The sequence below is a fragment of the Trichechus manatus genome, unplaced genomic scaffold, assembly GCF_000243295.1.
Source record: "Trichechus manatus latirostris isolate Lorelei unplaced genomic scaffold, TriManLat1.0 scaffold00033, whole genome shotgun sequence".
Lineage (NCBI taxonomy): Eukaryota > Metazoa > Chordata > Mammalia > Sirenia > Trichechidae > Trichechus > Trichechus manatus.
The window spans coordinates 9820286-9839808 of record NW_004443969.1 but is presented as its reverse complement, the minus strand read 5'-3'; the positions used below and the strand labels follow the sequence as shown (position 1 = coordinate 9839808).

The window sequence follows — 19523 nt, the reverse complement described above, 5'->3', positions numbered from 1 at the left end:
TGAGTACTGTCTTTGTTGTATCCCATAAGTTTTGGTATGCTGTGCTTTCATCTTCATTTGATGCTACAAAATTTGTGATTTCTTCCTTGACCCATTGGTAATTTAATAGTGTGTTTTAATTTCCTCATGTCTGTGTATTTTCTAGGTTTTTTTCCTGTTATTGATTTCTAGCTTTACTCTGCTATGGTCAGAGAAAATACTTTGTATGTTTCAATCTTTTTAAATTTATCAAGACTTGCTTTGTAACTTAAAATGTGATCTATCCTTGAGAATGATCCATCTGCACTGGAGCAGAATGCATATTGTGCTGTTTTGGGGTATATAACCCTTACCTTTAAGTTAAATGAATCTGAGGAAATACCATGCAATAAACTTATTTTTAAAGATATTCATCGATGACCTGTACTTTAAAATAAAGGGAAGGAGTACGTCTACTATACCCAAAAGGGTACACTGCAACATTATTCACAAAAGCCAAAGGGTGGAAACAACCCAGATGTCCATCAACAGATGAACGGATAAACAAAATGCAGTATATACATACAATGAAATATTATTCAGCCATAAAGATAAATGAAGTTCTGATACATGCTTTGACATGGATGAACTTCGAAAACATCACACTGAATGAAGTAAGTCAGACACAGAAGGACAAATATTGTATGATCCCACTTTTATGTAGACTAGACAAATGCATAGAGACCAAAGTTTATTAATGGTTACCATGGATAGGTGAGAGGGGAAAAAGCCGAGTTACTGCTTTAAGGGGCACTGAATTTCTGTTAAGGGTGATGAAAAAATCTGGAAACAGATAGTGGTAACAGCTGCACAACACAGTGAATGTAATTAATGTCAATGAATTATATACATAAAAACTATTGATCTGAGGACGTAAAATCTCAAAATGAATGACTGCAAATGTTTTGTTATATATCCATTTTACCATAATAAAATAAAAAAAAAAAAGGAAAGAAAAAGTACCTGTTGCAATATCTGACTTTGCATCAGGAGAATTGGGTGGTGTCTCACAAAGCTTGGCATTTTTGGACTGACAGTTTTCAGAAGTGTTTTTAGGTTCAAATGAGGTGCATGGAGTAGAAACTGAACTTTCTGACTGGCTCCCATTTGCAACTGATGTTTCGACTTTTAGTGAGTGCATCTAGGGAGAAAACAAATTGGAAACAACAGTTAAGAATTTAAACTTACCATGGCATATTGAACCAAAATATGAGTTAAACCAATTTATACTCTATAGTAGGGAGAAGTACTAAAACTCTCTCTATATGTAGATAAATCTAAAATGTATAATCCTAAACATGACAATCACATATGGAATTCAGCTGCAAGCAGGTGAGAGCATAAAAAGATTCTTAAAGCACACTGTTGATTTTCCATCAAAATAGAATTCAAAGAAAAAAGTTACAAGCCGTATTAGCCACTAGCCCACTGAGATCCACTTCTTTTCATAAGAAGTCAAGTGGATACAAATGAGAAATTATTGAATATGAGGTCCTTAGAATATGTCAAGCAATACACTATTAGGACCATAATGTGAGAGCAATTCTCCCTTACAACAAAGTAATGGTGATGTGCATTATGTGGATGAGAGAGGGGGAGAGAAAACAGAGGGGAAAATAAGTCACTCAAGTATTAAGTATAGGTACTTCTAACTTCAAAATGCTGTTTTCAAAACCAGTTCAGTAAGACAGAATTTACTATCTCAAAAGTTTCATGGCACTAGCAGTTTCCTGAAAATAAAAGAGAGGCTCCAAAAATATTTCAATGTCAAATGCCTAACATATTTTCCCAAGATTATGCAAAGAAGAGTTCCTTTCCTTCTCACCTGTTGAACTTTGTGAATTCTGGTAACAAGTTCATCTGCAGAAACACTTCCTGCTATTACTTCCAAGGGAATTCCACTGTCTCCAATAAAGAAACTGGATGGAACACATACTACAGGATCTGCACCGTTTAATTAAGTCTAATAATTCTTATGAAACAAGGAGGTAATTTTATGAAACGCTGTTGGTAATAAAGCAAAACAAATTTTGCGAATTTGACAATATAATCAGCTAATGTGTTTAAGAAATAAATTCAATTACATATCATTACATGTACAGTACGTGTGATATGTAAAATGATTTATGATTTATTTATATAGCATATGAGTGAAGAACATCCACTACATTCTCCTATATTACAACTTTCTTCTATATCCATCTTGCTACCAGCTGTCTCTTGCCAGCTACTAACGTCCCCAACGCCTCCATATTACTCTTCGGATAGTCACAATTTTAAAAACCCTCTATGCTCTGATTTGCTACAATGTATTATCTCAAAGGACACTTAATAATAGTTTCCATAAATGAGAATGTATGATTTCCTAAACAAATCTGAATACTTTTTAAATTTCATGAATTAACCAAAGAAAGGAAATCTCAGCAAAGTATATATAAACTGATTCTTCTTTGAAAGGATACAGATTTGTGAAAATTGTAGGCAAGCTTCACTGTAAAACAAAATCGAACATAAAATCAGGTTGGCAACCATGTCACAAAACAATATGTGTATTAGTTGTTTAATGAGAAACTAATTTGCTCTGTAAACTTTCATCTAAAGTATAATAAAAACATAAAACAAAGATAATATGAAGTCCATCTAATTTGGGAGAATTTTTCTTTGAGAACAGGCATAGATATACTATTTTAAAATAAAAAAATGTCGACAACAACAAAAATCAAACACAAAACCAGCAGATGAATGCAACTATTTCCCAAATGATAACTTGCTTTTCTAAAAACATATTGTACCAATCAAAAGTATTTCTCTGAAACTACCAGTTCCTTTCACAGCCATCAGCTAAAGGAGAAAAATACAATTCTTATTTCACAAGATTTTTTTAGCTTGTTTTATAATTTTCAGATTAAAGAACCACTTGCTCTTGCAACCTACAAACTGGTATCTGGATCTGGTTACTAAAAATCCAGAGTTAGTAACTGCCAAGTTGCTTCTTCAGCAGCAAGTAAGTGTACCTGAATATATCAACCTGTAAAAGAAGAAATTAATGTCTATCACTTACTTGTGCATGTGACAATACCTTCTAACCTAAATATTCCATAACAAAAACTAATTATGCAACTATAAAAAAGAAAGTGTATCAAAATGCTACCATTTCTGTAAAAAAAAAAAAAAGGAGGAAAACGGATATACTTTTTTCATTATGTGAAGAAATATCTCTGGAAGGATACAGAGAAACTGTTGACACTGGCTGCCTCCAGAGAAGAAAACTGGGTGGTCAGGGACTTGGATGGGAAATGAACTTTTACTAATAATATAAATAAGAGACATTGATCAATGTAGATGAGTAATTCCAAGAATCAAATTAATGCTTCCAAGAATGTTTCATTTTTTCTGAATAAAAAGTATGATAAAAACATCTGAATTCATAGGAAAATATCACAAGTCAGAGCCTACTTGACAGCAACTAACAAAAACAAAGAAAAGAATTTTCCAGAATCCTATCATTTCTGAAATAACCACCGTATATTTTTATGCATTTCCTACCAATCTATTTTCTATGCATGCTGCCTCCATAAATAAACACACACATAAAATAAAATATCCTCAAAATATTAGGTAATTTAATAATTACAGTATAATAAAATTTTCTTTTCCTGATTTAAAAGATACATTAGATTCTATTATGAGGCAGACCATAATGAAACAAACATCAACTACCACCATACACAGGCATCCATGTATCCCTAACAGAAAGCCTGTTTTAAAAAATGCTAGATAAATCAATCTGTATATAATCTTAAAGAATTCAGAAATTCTCATTTCTTCTACATTCCCATATTCCTCCTGCTATTCCTGACTCAAAAGGTGCCTGTGGAAAATAATGGGCAATATAAATATTTTATAGATTCCTTTTTTACAAAACTTTTATAGCTCAATAAATGTATAGTTCAACAGCTTATTGTGAGCCAGGGTATACTAGGATTTACTTTGTTTGGACTTTTTTTGTTACTATGGAAAATTCTAAGTAAGTTTATACACTTACAGTTAATTTCTGAACAGTTTAATCTTGTCTAATTTTCAGACACACTATTCACTCTGATATTATCAATATCACAATATCATTTTGCAACTACTAGTGAGTATTTCCAGGCACTGATCACCAGTAGCTGCTAACATCATAAAGAGAGACAACCAGACATTATATGCCTTCTGATGGAAGACACACAACCACCACCTAGAAGTACTTTTGAGAAAAAAAAAAAATCAAATCTGAATGTGATCAAGTCCCAAGATACAACTATTAATTTACAGGAAATAGAGAACAGAGGAACAAATCAAATGACACCAAAGGGGATGCAATCAACAAAATCCTCACTGTAAGAAACTCTACAGAAAAAATTAGCTGGTTTCTTAAAAAAGTAAACTGCAAGGAAAGTAGAGGGAGGAAGAGAGGAGAGAGAAGAGAGGAGGGGAAGGAAAAAGAGGAGAAGGGTGAGAGGGAGGGATGGAGAGAGAGGGAAGACTGAGACAGAAAGACAGATATGGAAGGGAAGTCTACAGACTAAAAGAGACTTAAAGGAGAGGTCAACCCAATCGTTACCATTTTTGGATCCTGAACCAAACAAATTGTAATAAAGTAAACACATATATAAATAAAATTATGACACTGATGAGACAAATGCATTTTAACACTGGCTGGATATTGGATATTAAAGAATCATTAATTTGTTTCTGAAATATTAGAGTTATGTTAAAAATTTCAAGACTACTTCTGTTTCGGAGATATACTTAAATATTTATAGATAGAATGATATACCTGGGATGACCTTATGAATACACACGCTAAAATCCTCAACAAAATACTAGCAAACCAATTCTAATATGATATTAAAAGGATTATATACCATGACCAAATGGGATTAATCCCAAGAATGCAAAGGTGGGTCAAATATAAGAAAATTAATGAATATAATATACCACATTAACAGAATGAAGGAAAAGAAACACATGATCATCTCAACGGATGTAGAAAAGGAATTTGACAAAATCCAACACCATTTCATGATAAACACATTCAGCAAACAAGGAATAGAAGGGAAATTCCTCAACATGAAAAAGAGCATTTATGAAAAATCCACAGCTAACATACTCAGTGGAGAAAAGCTGAAAGCTTTCCTCCTAAGATCAGGATAAAGACAAGGATGTCCACTTTCACCACTGCCAGGCAACACTGTACTGGAAGCTCTAGCCAGAGCAATTTGGCAAGAAAAAGAAAAAAATAAGTAAAAGGCATTCAATTCGGAAAGGAAGTAAAATTATCTATATTCAAATTTGACATGATCCTATATATATAAAATCCCGAAGAATCCAGAAGAAAGCTTAATGGGTACTGCATTTCTGTTAAGGGCGATAAAAAAAAACCCTGGAAAATGGAAAGTTGTGATGGTTGTACAACATGGTGAACATGATTAACGTCACTCAATCGTACACATAAAAATGGCTGAGATGTCAAATGTTTTGTTTATGTGTTTTGCCACAATAAAAAATTGTACGAGATGAGTGGAAGTGGGTGGGGATACAGATGAAACAAGGCTGGCTATGAGCTGATAATTATCAGAGTTAGTTGGAAGTATGTGGGAGTTCATTACATATTCAATTACTTCTGTATGTTTGAATTTTTCTATAATAAAAATATATTTAAAATTTTCCATAATAAAAAAATTTTCTAACATGGTGAAACAAAACAGATTTGAGGATATCAACTACTATGAGGGATCTATAAATGTCTTTATTCCTATCAATTAAATGGCTCCATTCCCAAATACAGGATCAACAAGAGTGGTTGATCAATTTTTCAGAAATATTCAATATATGATTTACAGTTACTTCCAAATTCTTGGGAACTGAAGATCACAGTTCTCTTTGCATTCCTGGTACATGTCACACAGCTGCTTGGTAGACTAAGAAAATTTGAAGATTTTGCAGCAAGATATAATAATTACTGTGGAAAATGGCATTCAAAAGTTAAGCCCCCAATATGCCTTACACATCGAAAAATGTAGCATCAATATTCTCATAATCCAAGAGAATCACCATAAATCTCAACCAAACACCATGATCACAATATTTAAAAGTCATGAAATATTAAAACACAAGCAAACCTTTTGGTATCAATTTTAATAGCAACAAAACTGTTTGAGGATGCTTCTGTCACTTTCTCATCTTCCCAACTTGCAGCCATTTGTGTAGACTGCTCATCATTACCTGTAAAACATTTCAAAGATTCTTAAAACATTAAGTCAGTATCTGCTGACAGCAAATTATTTTCCCTGGAAATATGGCATTTCAAATAAAACATAGCCCCACAAATAATATTTTCTATCAAATTTGAAAACTGATTTTTTCCATAAAATGAGAAGTGTGAATGCACTGTTGACATAAAGAGCAATGAAAAATGAAATTCTGCTATTTAGATTATACAAAGTATTTTCTAAAAGATGATTCAAATTATAAGGCCAAAAATATCACAACAATAAAAAGTCATCAGTAGAAATGTCTATTTTGGCTTTTAAAGATATGATTTTAGAAAATAAAAGTGCAATTTATCCTTCCCGTGTGTAGTACCTTTCTGTTGAAGAGTCCAACGTCTTCCACATCAAAGCAGACAGAGGTAGGTTCAATTCTGTTTACAGTTTTGGACTTACCTTTATTACAGGTAAGCTAATTATCATTTTATAAAAGTTATGCTGATCCAAACTAATCTGTGGTGATGGAAATCAACATAGTGGTGAAGGAGCCTTCTGGGGTGCTGGGAATGTTCTATATCTTGAGCTGCATAAGTTATACAGGTGTATTCATATATAAAAATTCACTGAGATGGTCACTTAATATATGTGCACTTTACTGTATGTTATACTGCAATAAAAAATGTTTTAAAAGTTGTACCTCTCAAGACCTAGATTTATACAGATCAAAACTGTTTCAAGTTTAACTTGTAATGTCTAGATTTCAGCAGAACCACTTAAAGTGGGCAGAAGGAAACCTACCTGATTGAGTCACTGAAAAATATTTCAGGTTAGTAAAGCTAAGTGCTTTCTCAAATGTGAGCAATCTTTGTCAATTTACAGATTAAAAAAATGTTTTCAGGCCACATTTTGAGTTTTCCAAAAGTGAGATACCTACTCTTTTTGGAAACTGCTTTCTCCCTGCACTCCTCCCTCCTCCATTTATGTACCACCTTTAGCCATCTCAGTTTATGGTAATTCCATCCTTTCAGTTATCAGGCCAAACACCTTAGTTATCCTTGAGTCCAGCTGGCTCTATTTTCAAAATATACCCAGAATGTTAACTATCTCTCACCACTTCCACTGCTACGACCCGGATCCAAGACACCACCACAACTCCTCTAGATGACTGCAATTGCTGTTAACTGGTCTCCCTACTTGCAGTCTATTCTTAACACAGCAATTTTCTTTAAAAAGAAAGTCAGATCACATCATCCCTCTGTGAAAAATTCTACAATGCTCCCTATTTGCCTCAGAGTAAAAACCACAGTGCTTACAATGGCCCACATGGTCCTATATATCAGGCCTCCAGTTACGTCTGACCTCATTTATTTTGCTTTCCCCCTCACTATGCTCCAACCACACTGGCTTCCTTGCTATTTCTCGAATATGAAAGACATACTGCTGCCTTAAAGTCTTTGTTTCCTCTGCCTAGAATGGTCTTCCCCCAGACAGCTACATGGTTAACTCTCAAATCCTTTTAAGTCTTTGCTTAAGCATCACCTTCTCAGTTAAGGCCTTCCTTAATCACCCACTTTAAAAGTACACCCTTCTGACATTCCCAAAGCTCCCTTAACACCTTTTTTTTTTTCTGTAATACGTATCACCTTCTAATATACTCTGTGTTTTATGTTCGCTTTTTATTGTATGTCTCCCCCCACAGAATGAAGGCTCTGTGAAGGCAAGGATTTCTTTTTTTTCTGTTTTATTTACTGATGTAACTCAAATGCCTGGCATACAGTAGCCATCTGGCATACAGTAGGCACTCAACAAATATTTTGTGGAATGAGTAGCTAAATTTCTGCAATTACAGACCATGGTATAGAAAGCATCTTAGTATGCCTGAAATACATGACTCTAATACTGCACATCTGAATATATTTTGTGTGAGGTGAGATCCAGGAATACCAGGAATAGGGGCTTGAAAAACTTGGCCATGGAAAAGTTAACAGGAACGAGGGTGCATCCACAGAGCAAGATCAAAAAGAACGGTCCACTGGCAGACTCCTAAATGCTGAAGAAACAAAATGAGGGAAAACTACTGTTCTGAGTATGTCTTCAGAGACTATGGGTTGAGGAGAGTTGTAAAATACTATGTTAATAACTTGACTATCAACCGATAAAAGTATCTACACGGGACACTCTTTACTACAAACACTTCTTGGAGAAAGCAGTGAGGAGTGAGGGATCCTTTTCATTCATTTGTTCTTTCATTCGTTCACTATTTTACTGCACTTATGTGCTAGGCACTGAGCTATATACTATACGAGACACAGTGCCTACCCTTAATGGAGCTTAAAATCTAATGGTAGGAGTCCCTGGGTGGCACAAACTGTTAGATGTGTGACCACTAGCCAAAAGGTTGGTGGTTCAAATCCACCCAGCAGCACCTTGGGAGACAGGCCTGGTGATCTGCTTCTAAAAGGTCACAACCGAGAAATCCCTATGGAGCACAGTTCTACTCTGCACACACACGGTTACCATGAGTTGGAATCAACTCGGTGGCAACTAACAACAACAAAATCTAATGGTAGAAAAAAATATTCAACAAGTAAACAACCATAAATAATCACAATAAATGCTGTGATGAAAACAAAACTATGGGAGAAAATAACGAGAGACCTCTTTAGTCAGGGAAGCCTTCTCTGAGGTGACATTTAAAATAAGAGCTAGGGGGTGAAAGAGCTGAGCCACACAAAGAGGCAGAAAGAGTTCACCAAGCAGAAGGAATAGGTGTGCAAAGGTCCAGAGGCAAGAAAGAGCTTGGAACTTTTAAAGAAAGGCCTTGTGTGACTGCGTGTCATGAACAATGGGGAGCAAAGGGCAAGATGAGACTGAAGAGTTAAGCCAAGGGCCTGATCATGCAGGACCTCGTAAGCTATGTCTAAGAAGTCTGGATAGTTTTTTGTTGTTTTCCTAAGTATAATGAAAATAAGCAAGGGAATGACATAGTTGTTTAGTTGGGGTTTTTTTTGTTTTTTTTTTTTAAGTTTTGGCCTCTGTCTCGTAATAGAATTGTAAGGGGATACAAGTGGAAGTAGAGATATCAGTTTAGAGGCAATTTTAGTGATCCAGGTGAGATATAATTGTACCTTGGAGTAGCATGGTTGCTACAGAGATGAAGTGGATGGAGTCAGGATGTATTTTTATATTTAGGAGGTAAACCATCAGGACTTAAGATGGGTTATACGTGAAACTCTGGAAGAAGAGTCAAAGATGACTCTCACATTTATGGTTTATCCAACTACATGTATGGTAGTGCCATTTACTGAAATATAGAAGACTGGGGGGAAAACAACACGTTTAGGCAGTAAATAATACTTTTAGGTTTGGGAATCCTGTGAAGCATTCAAGTGCGTATGTCAACGAGGCAGCTGAAAATATAGACCTGCTTCATTTGGGGTTGGTGCTTCTTACTCATCTACACTGTGTCATGTGGTTAGGGTCCCAAATGTAGCTCCTCACTGGCAGTTTCTGTCCATGATTCAACCTAGTGGTGGCAGCAGCTGCTTCACCAGAGGGGTAGAAGGCTGCATGGAATTATAGACAGTCCCCAGGTTACGAGCATCTGAGTAAGCACAACCCGTAGTCATGAACCAACCCCGTAAAGCCTATTACATTAAAAATTCAAGGTACATACAATGGCTCGTAATAACAGACACTACTTTTCGACATGCATCAAAACATTATTATTACTGTATTATTACGTTAAAGATGTTTTAGTGTATCTGAAAATGTTTAATGTTTTTTATGCTTAGAAAGGTACACTATATACCATATAATAAGAGTAACATTTGACTAACTGACCTTAGATACAAACTGTACCTAACTGTTACGACTAACATACAAATTCAACTTGAAGACAGACTTAGGAACAGAACTCGTTTGTAATCTGGGGACCGGGGACTGCCTATACTCAATACAGTGAGAGCTTTCTGAATATTTATAACTAATGAGTAGAACTAATTCCCAAGTTCGGTATCTTTAGTTTTTTTATTTTAAATTATGAACTATACTATGGAGTCAGGTGGGACCTACATTTTAGAAGGAAATATTACATCCTTGGTGATATCAGCAGTATCCAAAGTCAAGGCACCTAAAGGAGAGGAGCACAATCCCAGAGGCAAAGAAATGCAGACCCTACTACAGCCAGCCAGGGGCAGATTAATCAGTAAGCAAGGTACGCATAGGCTTACAGGAAGCAAGGCATACATGGGCTTACTTGTGTTTACTTACTAATTTGTAGTGCACAATTTCACATGGGTTTCACCACATCTTTGATGTGGTAACCAGTGCTTGCAGCCAGCCCTTCCAACCTAGAAGATTTCAATTGCTCAAAACCTAAAGGCTTTTGTGGTCTATTTTAATCCAAAAAGGCAGTAAATGGTATCTGTCTAATAAATTTTAGCCCACTAGGAATATTAGTCAGCAGAGAAGAAACACCTTTGCTTCAGGCTCCTTGTCAGCTCATTCTACCTTCCCAAGAAGAAAATCAAAATCTCTTTTCAGTTTTACTTCTTTCAATTTACATAGCTACAATACTTTGAAAATCTTTGTTAATTTGTTGGCTGAACTAGTAGTAATCTCTCCAGTCTCCTAACATATTTTTTAATTCATCCACAAAACTTTCACTAAATATAAACAGCTTGCCTAAATTGTTTCCCATATGAATAGTTATATGAAGGAACATACACCCGAGACCATTCCTTCCAGCCATAAAAGTATCTTTTTAAAAAGTTTCCAAATTCAAAAAAATTTTCCACATTATTGTTAAGGTCTCATATCTAAGAAAACCGTGAGTTCTGGCTGTATTCTTCAAAGTTATGAACAAAACATTAAGCAATTTGTAAGGGTTGCAGTTTCATGTGTCCATTATCTACATATTCCTCAAGTGACACTAACCCTACTTAGTCTTGGGGATTAACTTGCTAAAACTGTAGAAAAGCCAATAGTATTTTTGAACAGGTCAAGGGAGAGACTTTTTTGCCAAGTTGCTAATGATCTTTCTGCAAACAGTGGAGTCATTAAAATTCTAACTGCATACACATTCATCAGCAAAAACTTAAAGAATGTGTAAGTACACAAAGGCCCAAAGTATAAGACTTATAGTGTTATTTTATTATTGTAATAAATCTGCACTAGTATTTCCAAATAGGTTTCCAGATATTTGTTAATTAAATCTAGGATTGCGTCTTTCAAATTGATTATCCCAAGAGTACCTTGTAGAAGGAAGACTCTTTAACAACCTGCGATAAGCGGATAACACAACGTTGCTTGCTGAAAGTGAAGAGGACTTGAAGCACTTACTGAGAAGATCAAAGAGGACAGCCTACAGCATAGATTACACCTCAACATAAAGAAAACAAAAATCCTCACAACTGGACCAATAAGCAACATCATGATAAACGGAGAAAAGACTGAAGCTAAGATTTCATTTTACTTGGATCCACAATCAATGCCTATGCGAGCAGCAGTCAAGAAATCAAACGAATTACTGCACTGGGCAAATCTGCTGCAAAAGACCTCTGAAGCTTTAAAAAGCAAAGATGTCACTTTGAGGACTAAGATGTACCTGATCTAAGCCATGGCATTTTCAATCGCCTCATGCGTATGTGAAAGCTAGACAATGAATAAGGAAGACCAAAGAAGAATTAATGCCTCTGAATTACAGTGCTGGCGAAGAAAATTGAATATACCATGGACTGCCAGAAGAACAAATAAATTTGTCTTGGACAAAGTATAGCCAGAATGTTCCTTAGAAGGGAGGATGGTGAGACTTCGTCTTAAGTACTTTGGACACGTTATTAGGAGGGACCAGTCCCTGAAGAAGGACATCATGCTTGGTAAAGTGCCTGGTCAGTGAAAAAGAGGACCCTCAACAAGATGGACTGACACAACGGCTGGAACAACGGGCTCAAACACAGCAACAACTGTGAGGATGGCACAGGACCAGGCAGTGTTTTGTTCTGTTGTACATCCGGTCGCTCTGAGTCGGAATCAACTCGATGGTCACCTAACAACCACCACCTTCTAGAAACGTTTGGAGACCATGGATTGTGTTTTTTGTTTAAACAGATAACTACCACCATTCTAGATTTCTTGATTTCTACACCAATTTAAATAACTACATAAACAGTCTACAATTGTTCTTCCTTTTTTCTCAAACAAAAAAGCAAGATTTTTTTTGAAACTGCTAAAAATTCAGCCAATCTTTTTGTGACCCGAGTACATGTCACTTAATGGCTGCAGTTAAGTTTCTTTATCTATAAAAGGGGGTAATAAAAATTGGTTCTACCTACCACGATGAATTAAGATTTTATGTGAAAAACACTAACTTAAAATATCATAAAACTATTATTGTATTCTTTTAATAAGCATCAGTGTCATTTAGTTTTCCTTTTCTTTATGCCACTTTATTTCTTACAGGATTATAGCAGTTACTTATTTACGTAAAGTGTAATATAATTCCAAAACAGGTAGCATAAAAGAGTCCAAACTATTCAAGCTCTTCCAATTAACGGTTCTGGGCTAAAAATTTAGCATAATTTAAACAGCTTGTTCTTCACTGCTGTGCATGATGTTATGGAACTACTGTTTAGTCTCCCAAGAGGAGGGAGTGAATTATGAGTAAACTGTTATTAAACACAAATAAATCGAAAAAATAACACAGTTCAAATTAACATTAATCACATACACTGATATGGGTCATGTAATGAGAATCAGTAAAGCCATAAAGGCATAAGGTATACTGTAAATCTAGAAGGTTTCAGTAATAAATGAATATGGGGCAAAATAACCTTGAGCCGCATAAGGTAAATGAGTTTAGTGCACGCTCTCGAAAGTAGGCAGATTTTAGACTAGAAAGACAAGGGAAGAACTAAGGCCTGAAACTCGGCTTCTTTTCAAGAACTGCTAAAAATTCAACCTGCAACGAAGTAATTATTCCATACTAGACTCTCCCTCCCAACACTGTCACTTAAAAAACAAAAATCAGACCTACATTAAGCTCAAAAGTTTGCGTTCCAGGAATATACTACCACCAGGAACCGTGAATACCAGGTGGTTTCGCTTTGTTGTTTACCAATGACACAGCTTTCTTCCTGACAGTCCACAACTAATTATGAACCCCCTGCGTATCTAACGGCCTGTCCCGCCTCTACTGCCACCTAAAAACCAGGAACTTAACGGGCCTTAGAACATCCCGAAGTGGGTCTTCGGGGACAGGGGGCTCTATCTGCGGCGCCGGGGAGGGGGTCAGGAGTCAGCCCGCACCAGCTCCTCAGGCAGCGGCTCCGCAGCGAGGAGCAGGGCCGGGCGGCGAGAGCCTGGCGTCGCCTCCCCCGCCCCTGCAGAGAGAGACGGCGGCCCGGCGCAGCGCTCTTTGGAGACGAGGCTGGGAGAGGAGGGCGGCCAGGCCCAGGCCCGCGATGGCCCAAACCGACGGGGGGAGGCGCGGAGAACCAGGGTCAGGCAGCCTGGGGCGCCTGGGGCCTGGAGGAGCTGGGAGTTGGGGGTCTGCACAGCCTCTCTGGGGAACGCGACGAGGTGGGGGCCGGCCATGCAGCGCGGGGTCGGAGCGCTGCCCCGGCTGTGTGAGAGTAGAGGAGGGCAGACGAGCGGCTGAGGTAGAAAAGACGCTGGAGGTAGGCCGGAGGGGTGTCCCGGCCGCATCTCGGGCCCCCGCCCCCGTCACCTGCCACGAACACCACGAAGACCGAGCCGTTCCTCTTGGCCAACGCGATGGCAGCGGGAATGGAGCCCTGGAACCACAGCATCTCTCCCTTTGGGCCCAGGCACTCGCTCGGTGTGTCGTTGTCGCGGTCCCGGAACAGGCTCCACCCTCCCTCTTTGGTCGGGCCCCGCGGCCCCCGCAGCCTGGGCTGGTCCGGCCTCGGACTCCGCACACGCTCGCGCACCCTCGTCAGCGGCCCCCGGGGATACGCGCAAGCGCGCGGGCCAGACGCGCCCCGTTTCACGTGACGCCACACGTCGCCGTCGGCACACGGCCCAGTGTCTTGTCTCGTTGGCAAGTTCGTGCGTGCGCGCGCCCACTAGGGCTCAGGCCCCGCAGTCCAGGAGGTAGAAGGCGGCTGTGGAAAGGATGACTAACTGCTTCGGCTGGCCCCTGTGAGGCATGACGGGAATTGTAGTTATCTCAGGCTTGTTCGCCTCCATAGTGAGGAAAATGTGACTGTGCTTTCCGGGGCACAGATGAAGGGGACTGTAGGGAGAGTCTCTAAACACAAGCTATAAAGGGGAGGAGAAGAAGTGGTGACCACTGATTGGGAGATGTTATTCTCGGCCTCATCGAGACCCTGAATGTGGAAGAAATCGTCCCTGCCCCGAGTGGGACCCTGCGTAAGGGGGAAACATGCAGTATTCTATTATGATTAATGGCCTTCGTGTGAGATCCAGCTACTTTCTATGGTAGAATAGATAATTTCGTTTTCAATTTTATGTAAGAATGTCCTATAATCAAGATATGACATTTTGTGGGTAAAAACAAAAGAAAAAAACCCAAACCCGTTTCCGTCGAGTCGATTCCAACTCATAGCGACCCTATAGGACAGAGTAGAACTGCTCCATAGGGTTTCCAAGGAGCTGCTGATAGATTCGAACTCCTGACTTCTTGGTTAGCAGCCAAACTCTTAAGCACTGTGCCACCAGGGCTCCATTTTGTAGATGGTTGCCATTAAAATGAAAACAGTTTCATATTTAATATTTTCATGAACGTGGTCAAATGGCTATTAGCTGAAGGCTTGTATGGTTTATTTAAATTTGCATATGTTATACATTCTACATAATTAAATTTCTCTTCCAGCAATGCAACATTTGACAATCTGTGGTATTAAGGAGGTGATACAACTGAAAATACTCCTTTCTTACATATAAAAACCAAACCACACCCATTGCCAACCAGTTGATTCATAGCGACCCTATGGAACGGAGTAGAGCTGCCTTTTAGAGTTTCTAAGAAGTGCCTGGTGGATTTGAACTGCGGACCTTTTGGTTAGCAGCCGTATTTCTTAACCGCTATGCCACCAGAGTTTCCGACTTATGGGATAGGTACTATTATTTTTACCCTGGTTTTCCAGATTAAGAAACAGAGGCATAGAGAGGTGATTAGTAAGCTTAGCAAGAGCAGTTTTGGTGGGTTCTTCTGTGTGGAAGCCAGATGGCAGTGGATTGAAGAGTTAGAGGAATTTAAGAAGGGGAGTCAGTAAGTGTGAAAGGAAGGAGAAAGAAAGGACATTAACTGGGCAGGGATTTGGATCAAAAAGTGAGCCTTTTTAAAGATGAGACTTGTAAAGATTAAATGCTGATGGAAAGGAGCTAGTAGTCTTGGAGAGGCCCCTATGAAGATGAGAGGCAATAAAGGGTATGTGGCAAATACTGTTGATAGCCCATTCAATAATCATTCTTCCACAATAACCCTCATTATGCCTTGCTGGCAGAAGGGCGGAGTGGGGGGCATTTCTAGGAAAAGATTTCCTAATAAAAAGAGACATGTGGAAGAAAGCACAACCCTTTTTTTGTTGGATGTGGTTCTGTGCATGATGCCTGGTACTGCTGCAGCATGTTGTGGCCATGAGGGGAGATATTGCCAGTGCTCTGAGAATGGCAGAACGGAATATGGAAGCACTTATGTCTATGATGACATCACAGAGCTCCTGAACCAACCCTGAAGCTATACTCAGCCCCCATACTTCTTGCTTTATTAGATAATAACTGTCCTCATTGATTAGGCTGCTGTAAATTACATATTGCTTCTAGTAATCACTACCATTCTAAACAAACTGGGATTGGATCCAGAGCACAGGTACATAGAAGAGAAACATTTTCCATTTTAACAGGGAGAGGAAAGGAAAATTAGTTTGGATATAAATAAGTTTATAAATTTTGAGGGTATTCACTAGCTAGATAGTAGACAAGAATTATCTCAGATGAAGGGAAGGACAGCACACACTACAGGGGAAGTCAGCACAACTGGACTAAACCAAAACCTAAGAAGTTTCCTGAATACAACCAAGCACTTCGAGGGACAGAGTAGTAGAGGTGGGGGTCTGGGGACCATGGTTTCAGAGGACATCCAAGTCAATTGGCATAATAGAGTTTATTAAGGAAATGTTCTGCCTCCCACTTTGGTGAGTGGCGTCTGGGGTCTTAAAACCTAGTGAGCGGCCATCTAAGATGCATCATTTGGTCCCAGCCCACCTGGAGCAAAAGAGAATGAAGAACACCAAAGACACAAGGAAAATATGAGACCAAGAGTCAAAAGGGCCACATAAACCAGAGACTCCATCAGCCTCAGACCAGAAGAACTAGATGGTGCCTGGCTACCACCAATGACTGCCCTGACAGGGAACACAACAGAGAGTCCCTGATGGAGCAGGAGAAAAGTGGGTTGTAGAACTCAAATTCTAGTAAAAAGACCAGACTTAATGGTCTGACTGAAACTTGATGGACCCCAGTACATATGGTCCCCAGGCTCTATGTTAGCCCAAAACTAAAACCATTCCCAAGGCCAACTCTTCAGACAAAGATTAGACTGGACTATAAGACATAAAATGATACTTGGGAGGAGTGTGCTTCTTAGCTCAAGCAGATACGTGAGTCTAAATGGGCAGCTCCTGTCTGCAGGAAAGATGAGAAGGCAGAAAGGGACAGGAGTTGGTTTAATGGACACGGGAAATCCAGGGTGGAAAGGAGGAGTGTGCTGTCACAGCATAGGGAGAGCAACTAGGGTCACATAGCAGTGTGTGTATAAATTTTTGTATGAGAAACTAACTTAAACTATAAACTTTCATTTAAAGCACACACACACACACACACACACAAAGTTTGTGGTTCAAACCCACCAAATGCTCCTCGGGAGAAACACGTGGCAGTCTGCTTCTATAAAGATTCAGCCTTGGAAACCCTATAGTGCAGTTCTACTCTCTTATAGGGTCACTATGAGTCAGAATGACTTGATGGCAGCGGGTAAGGAAATTGGCACCTTGGGGATAGTGGGCAAAGTTAAAATAACGTTGAGTGTTGGAAGGCAAGTGGATTAGGGAAAAATAGTTGGTGTGCCAGGAAGAGCTGAAGGACGGGAGAAGATGGTGACCTTGAATTTGCCCAGTCGTGGGATTTTCTCCAGTGGTCACTCAGTCCCTGGGTACAGGCTCTGAGAAAGTGGATACTTGGATTTATCCAGGGTTGTGGTTGCCAGAAGGAGCCCTGGTGGCACAGTGGTTAAGCGCTCACTTGGTTGCTAACCAAAAGGTCAGTGGTTCGAACCCACCAGCCGCACAGCAGGAGACAAACGTGGTAGTCTGCTTCCCTAAAGATTACAGCCTTGGAAACCCAATGGGGCAGTTCTACTCTGTCCTATAGGCTAGCTATGAGTCACAATCAATTTGAGGGCAACAGAGGCAGTGTGTGAAAGAGTAAAGGAACAGGGGAATTTAGGAGATTAGCAATAGAATGAGGAATGTGACCTAAACCCAAAATCCATTGCCAATGGGTCAAGAGCCAACTCTGACTCATAGTTTAGAACTGCCCCATAGGGTTTCCTAGGCTGTAACCTATGGAAGCAGACTGCCACATCTTTCTCCTACAGACAGGCTGGTGAGTTCAAACCCCCGACCTTTGGGTTAGCAGACAAGTGCTTAACCACTGCGCCATCTAAACTGAATGGAGAGGGAAATGAATGCAGAAGGTGGGTGAGGACAATCGCCTGGAAGGCTCAGGGCGAGGAGGAGACTGTGCTCAGCAATATGAGATTTAAAAAGGTAAATTTCCTGGGGAGAAAAATAGTAAAGAATTATGGGGAAGATCCTTGAGTTTTGAAGTCTGATATTATCAATCTCAGTCAGAACATATGCCTTCTCAACTCCCTACATCCTTCTTTCCTTAAATTCTTCTGTTAAAAAAAACCCCTTGCCCTCGTGTTGATTCTCACTCATGGAGAGCCCATGTGTTGCAGAGTAGAACAGCACACCACAGGCTTTTCATGGCTGTGACCTTTTGGAAGCTGATTGTCAGGTCTTCAGAAGCACCTCTAAGTTGGTTCAAACTGCCAACTTTTCATTCCGTTGGCAGCCCAACAACCATTTGCACCACCCAAGTAGTCCTTCCGGTAAGTTAGTATGAAACCAGACCTGTCTGTCCTCCCTTGACCTTGTATGCAAATGGTCACATATATCTTTCGACTCTATTGTGTTGTCTTAAATCCATTTTATTTCTTCTTTCACCCTGTAGTGGATGCGGTGGTGCCCGGACTAGATCGCAGCTTCAGAACCCAGGCACTCATTCCCGCAAGCTGCTGGGAGCGTCGGTTCCTAAAGTCTCAAAGGTGCTTCCTTCTCCAGGAGTTGTAGTCAGTTGAGGGCACAAAAGCTTGGGTCCCTTGCCTCATTTTGGCCTCTGAAGGGCCATCCCATCTCCAGCCCTCCCTGTGGGATCACGTAGGCCTCTGTTGTAATTGCGTCTTATCAATGTTGTTCGCGAGTTAACTCCCTAATAAACCTCCTGCACACAAATCTTCTCAGAGTCTGTTTCTGTGAACCCGACTGAGACAGAGCCCTAATCACCTGATGTCTGACTCATACCATTTTCCTAACTACTGTTTCTGCCTTGTCTCCCGTCTATCCCACACACTAATGTTACATCCATCTTCCCCTCCAAATTATTTCTAGCATGTTTGTTCCTGCTTAACCTCTTTAGTGGCTGTCTAAATTTCTGTATACACTCTGTAGTCCAACATTCAAAATCCTCCACAATCTGGCTCCAACCTATGTTTCTAACCTTTGTTTCTTCTACTTCCCCACCTGAGCTCTCTAAGGCAACTAGGCTATTTTATTCACTGTCCAGGCCGTGCTTCTTCCCACCTGTTTTTGTTCACATCTTGCATCTTGCATGGAATGCTCTTCTCTCTCAGTCAACAAATATTTGAGTGACCATCATGGGACAGGCCCTAGATTAGGTGCTGGGATAGAAAAATTAATACAACACTATTCTGGTCCTCAAAAAGTTTACAGTCTAGTCAGTGGGAGAGATTGATACATAAACAGGTAACCATGTGTTAGTTGGATAAAATGAAAGTACCACATACAGAATATTATAATAATCCAGAGGAAGGGAGGGTCAGAGACGGCGTCCCGGGCGTAGTGGCATCAACCCTCTTTTTCAGTTGGACCTGAATCCCTGATGAAAACTTCAGCTCCTTCTGTT

General features: G+C 39.5%; 1 protein-coding gene across 2 annotated transcripts in view; it reads right to left on the bottom strand.

Moving 5' to 3' along the window:
- UBXN4 (UBX domain protein 4) overlaps nucleotides 1-14238 on the bottom strand; it is a 40291-nt gene extending 26053 nt beyond the window's left edge. The window contains exons 1-5 of one of the 2 annotated variants that reach the window (XM_004375092.2): nucleotides 13999-14238; nucleotides 6183-6285; nucleotides 2481-2509; nucleotides 1844-1962; nucleotides 982-1159 (exon numbers count right to left, since the gene is read on the bottom strand). In XM_004375092.2, the coding sequence (XP_004375149.1) occupies nucleotides 982-1159; nucleotides 1844-1962; nucleotides 2481-2509; nucleotides 6183-6285; nucleotides 13999-14080 (511 nt within the window). In that variant the 5' untranslated portion in view covers nucleotides 14081-14238. Of the gene's footprint in view, nucleotides 1-981; nucleotides 1160-1843; nucleotides 1963-2480; nucleotides 2510-6182; nucleotides 6286-6645; nucleotides 8726-13998 lie in introns of those variants that run through there. The other variant, XM_023730203.1, reaches the window with a different exon arrangement.
- Between the last annotated feature and the right edge of the window lie 5285 nt (nucleotides 14239-19523).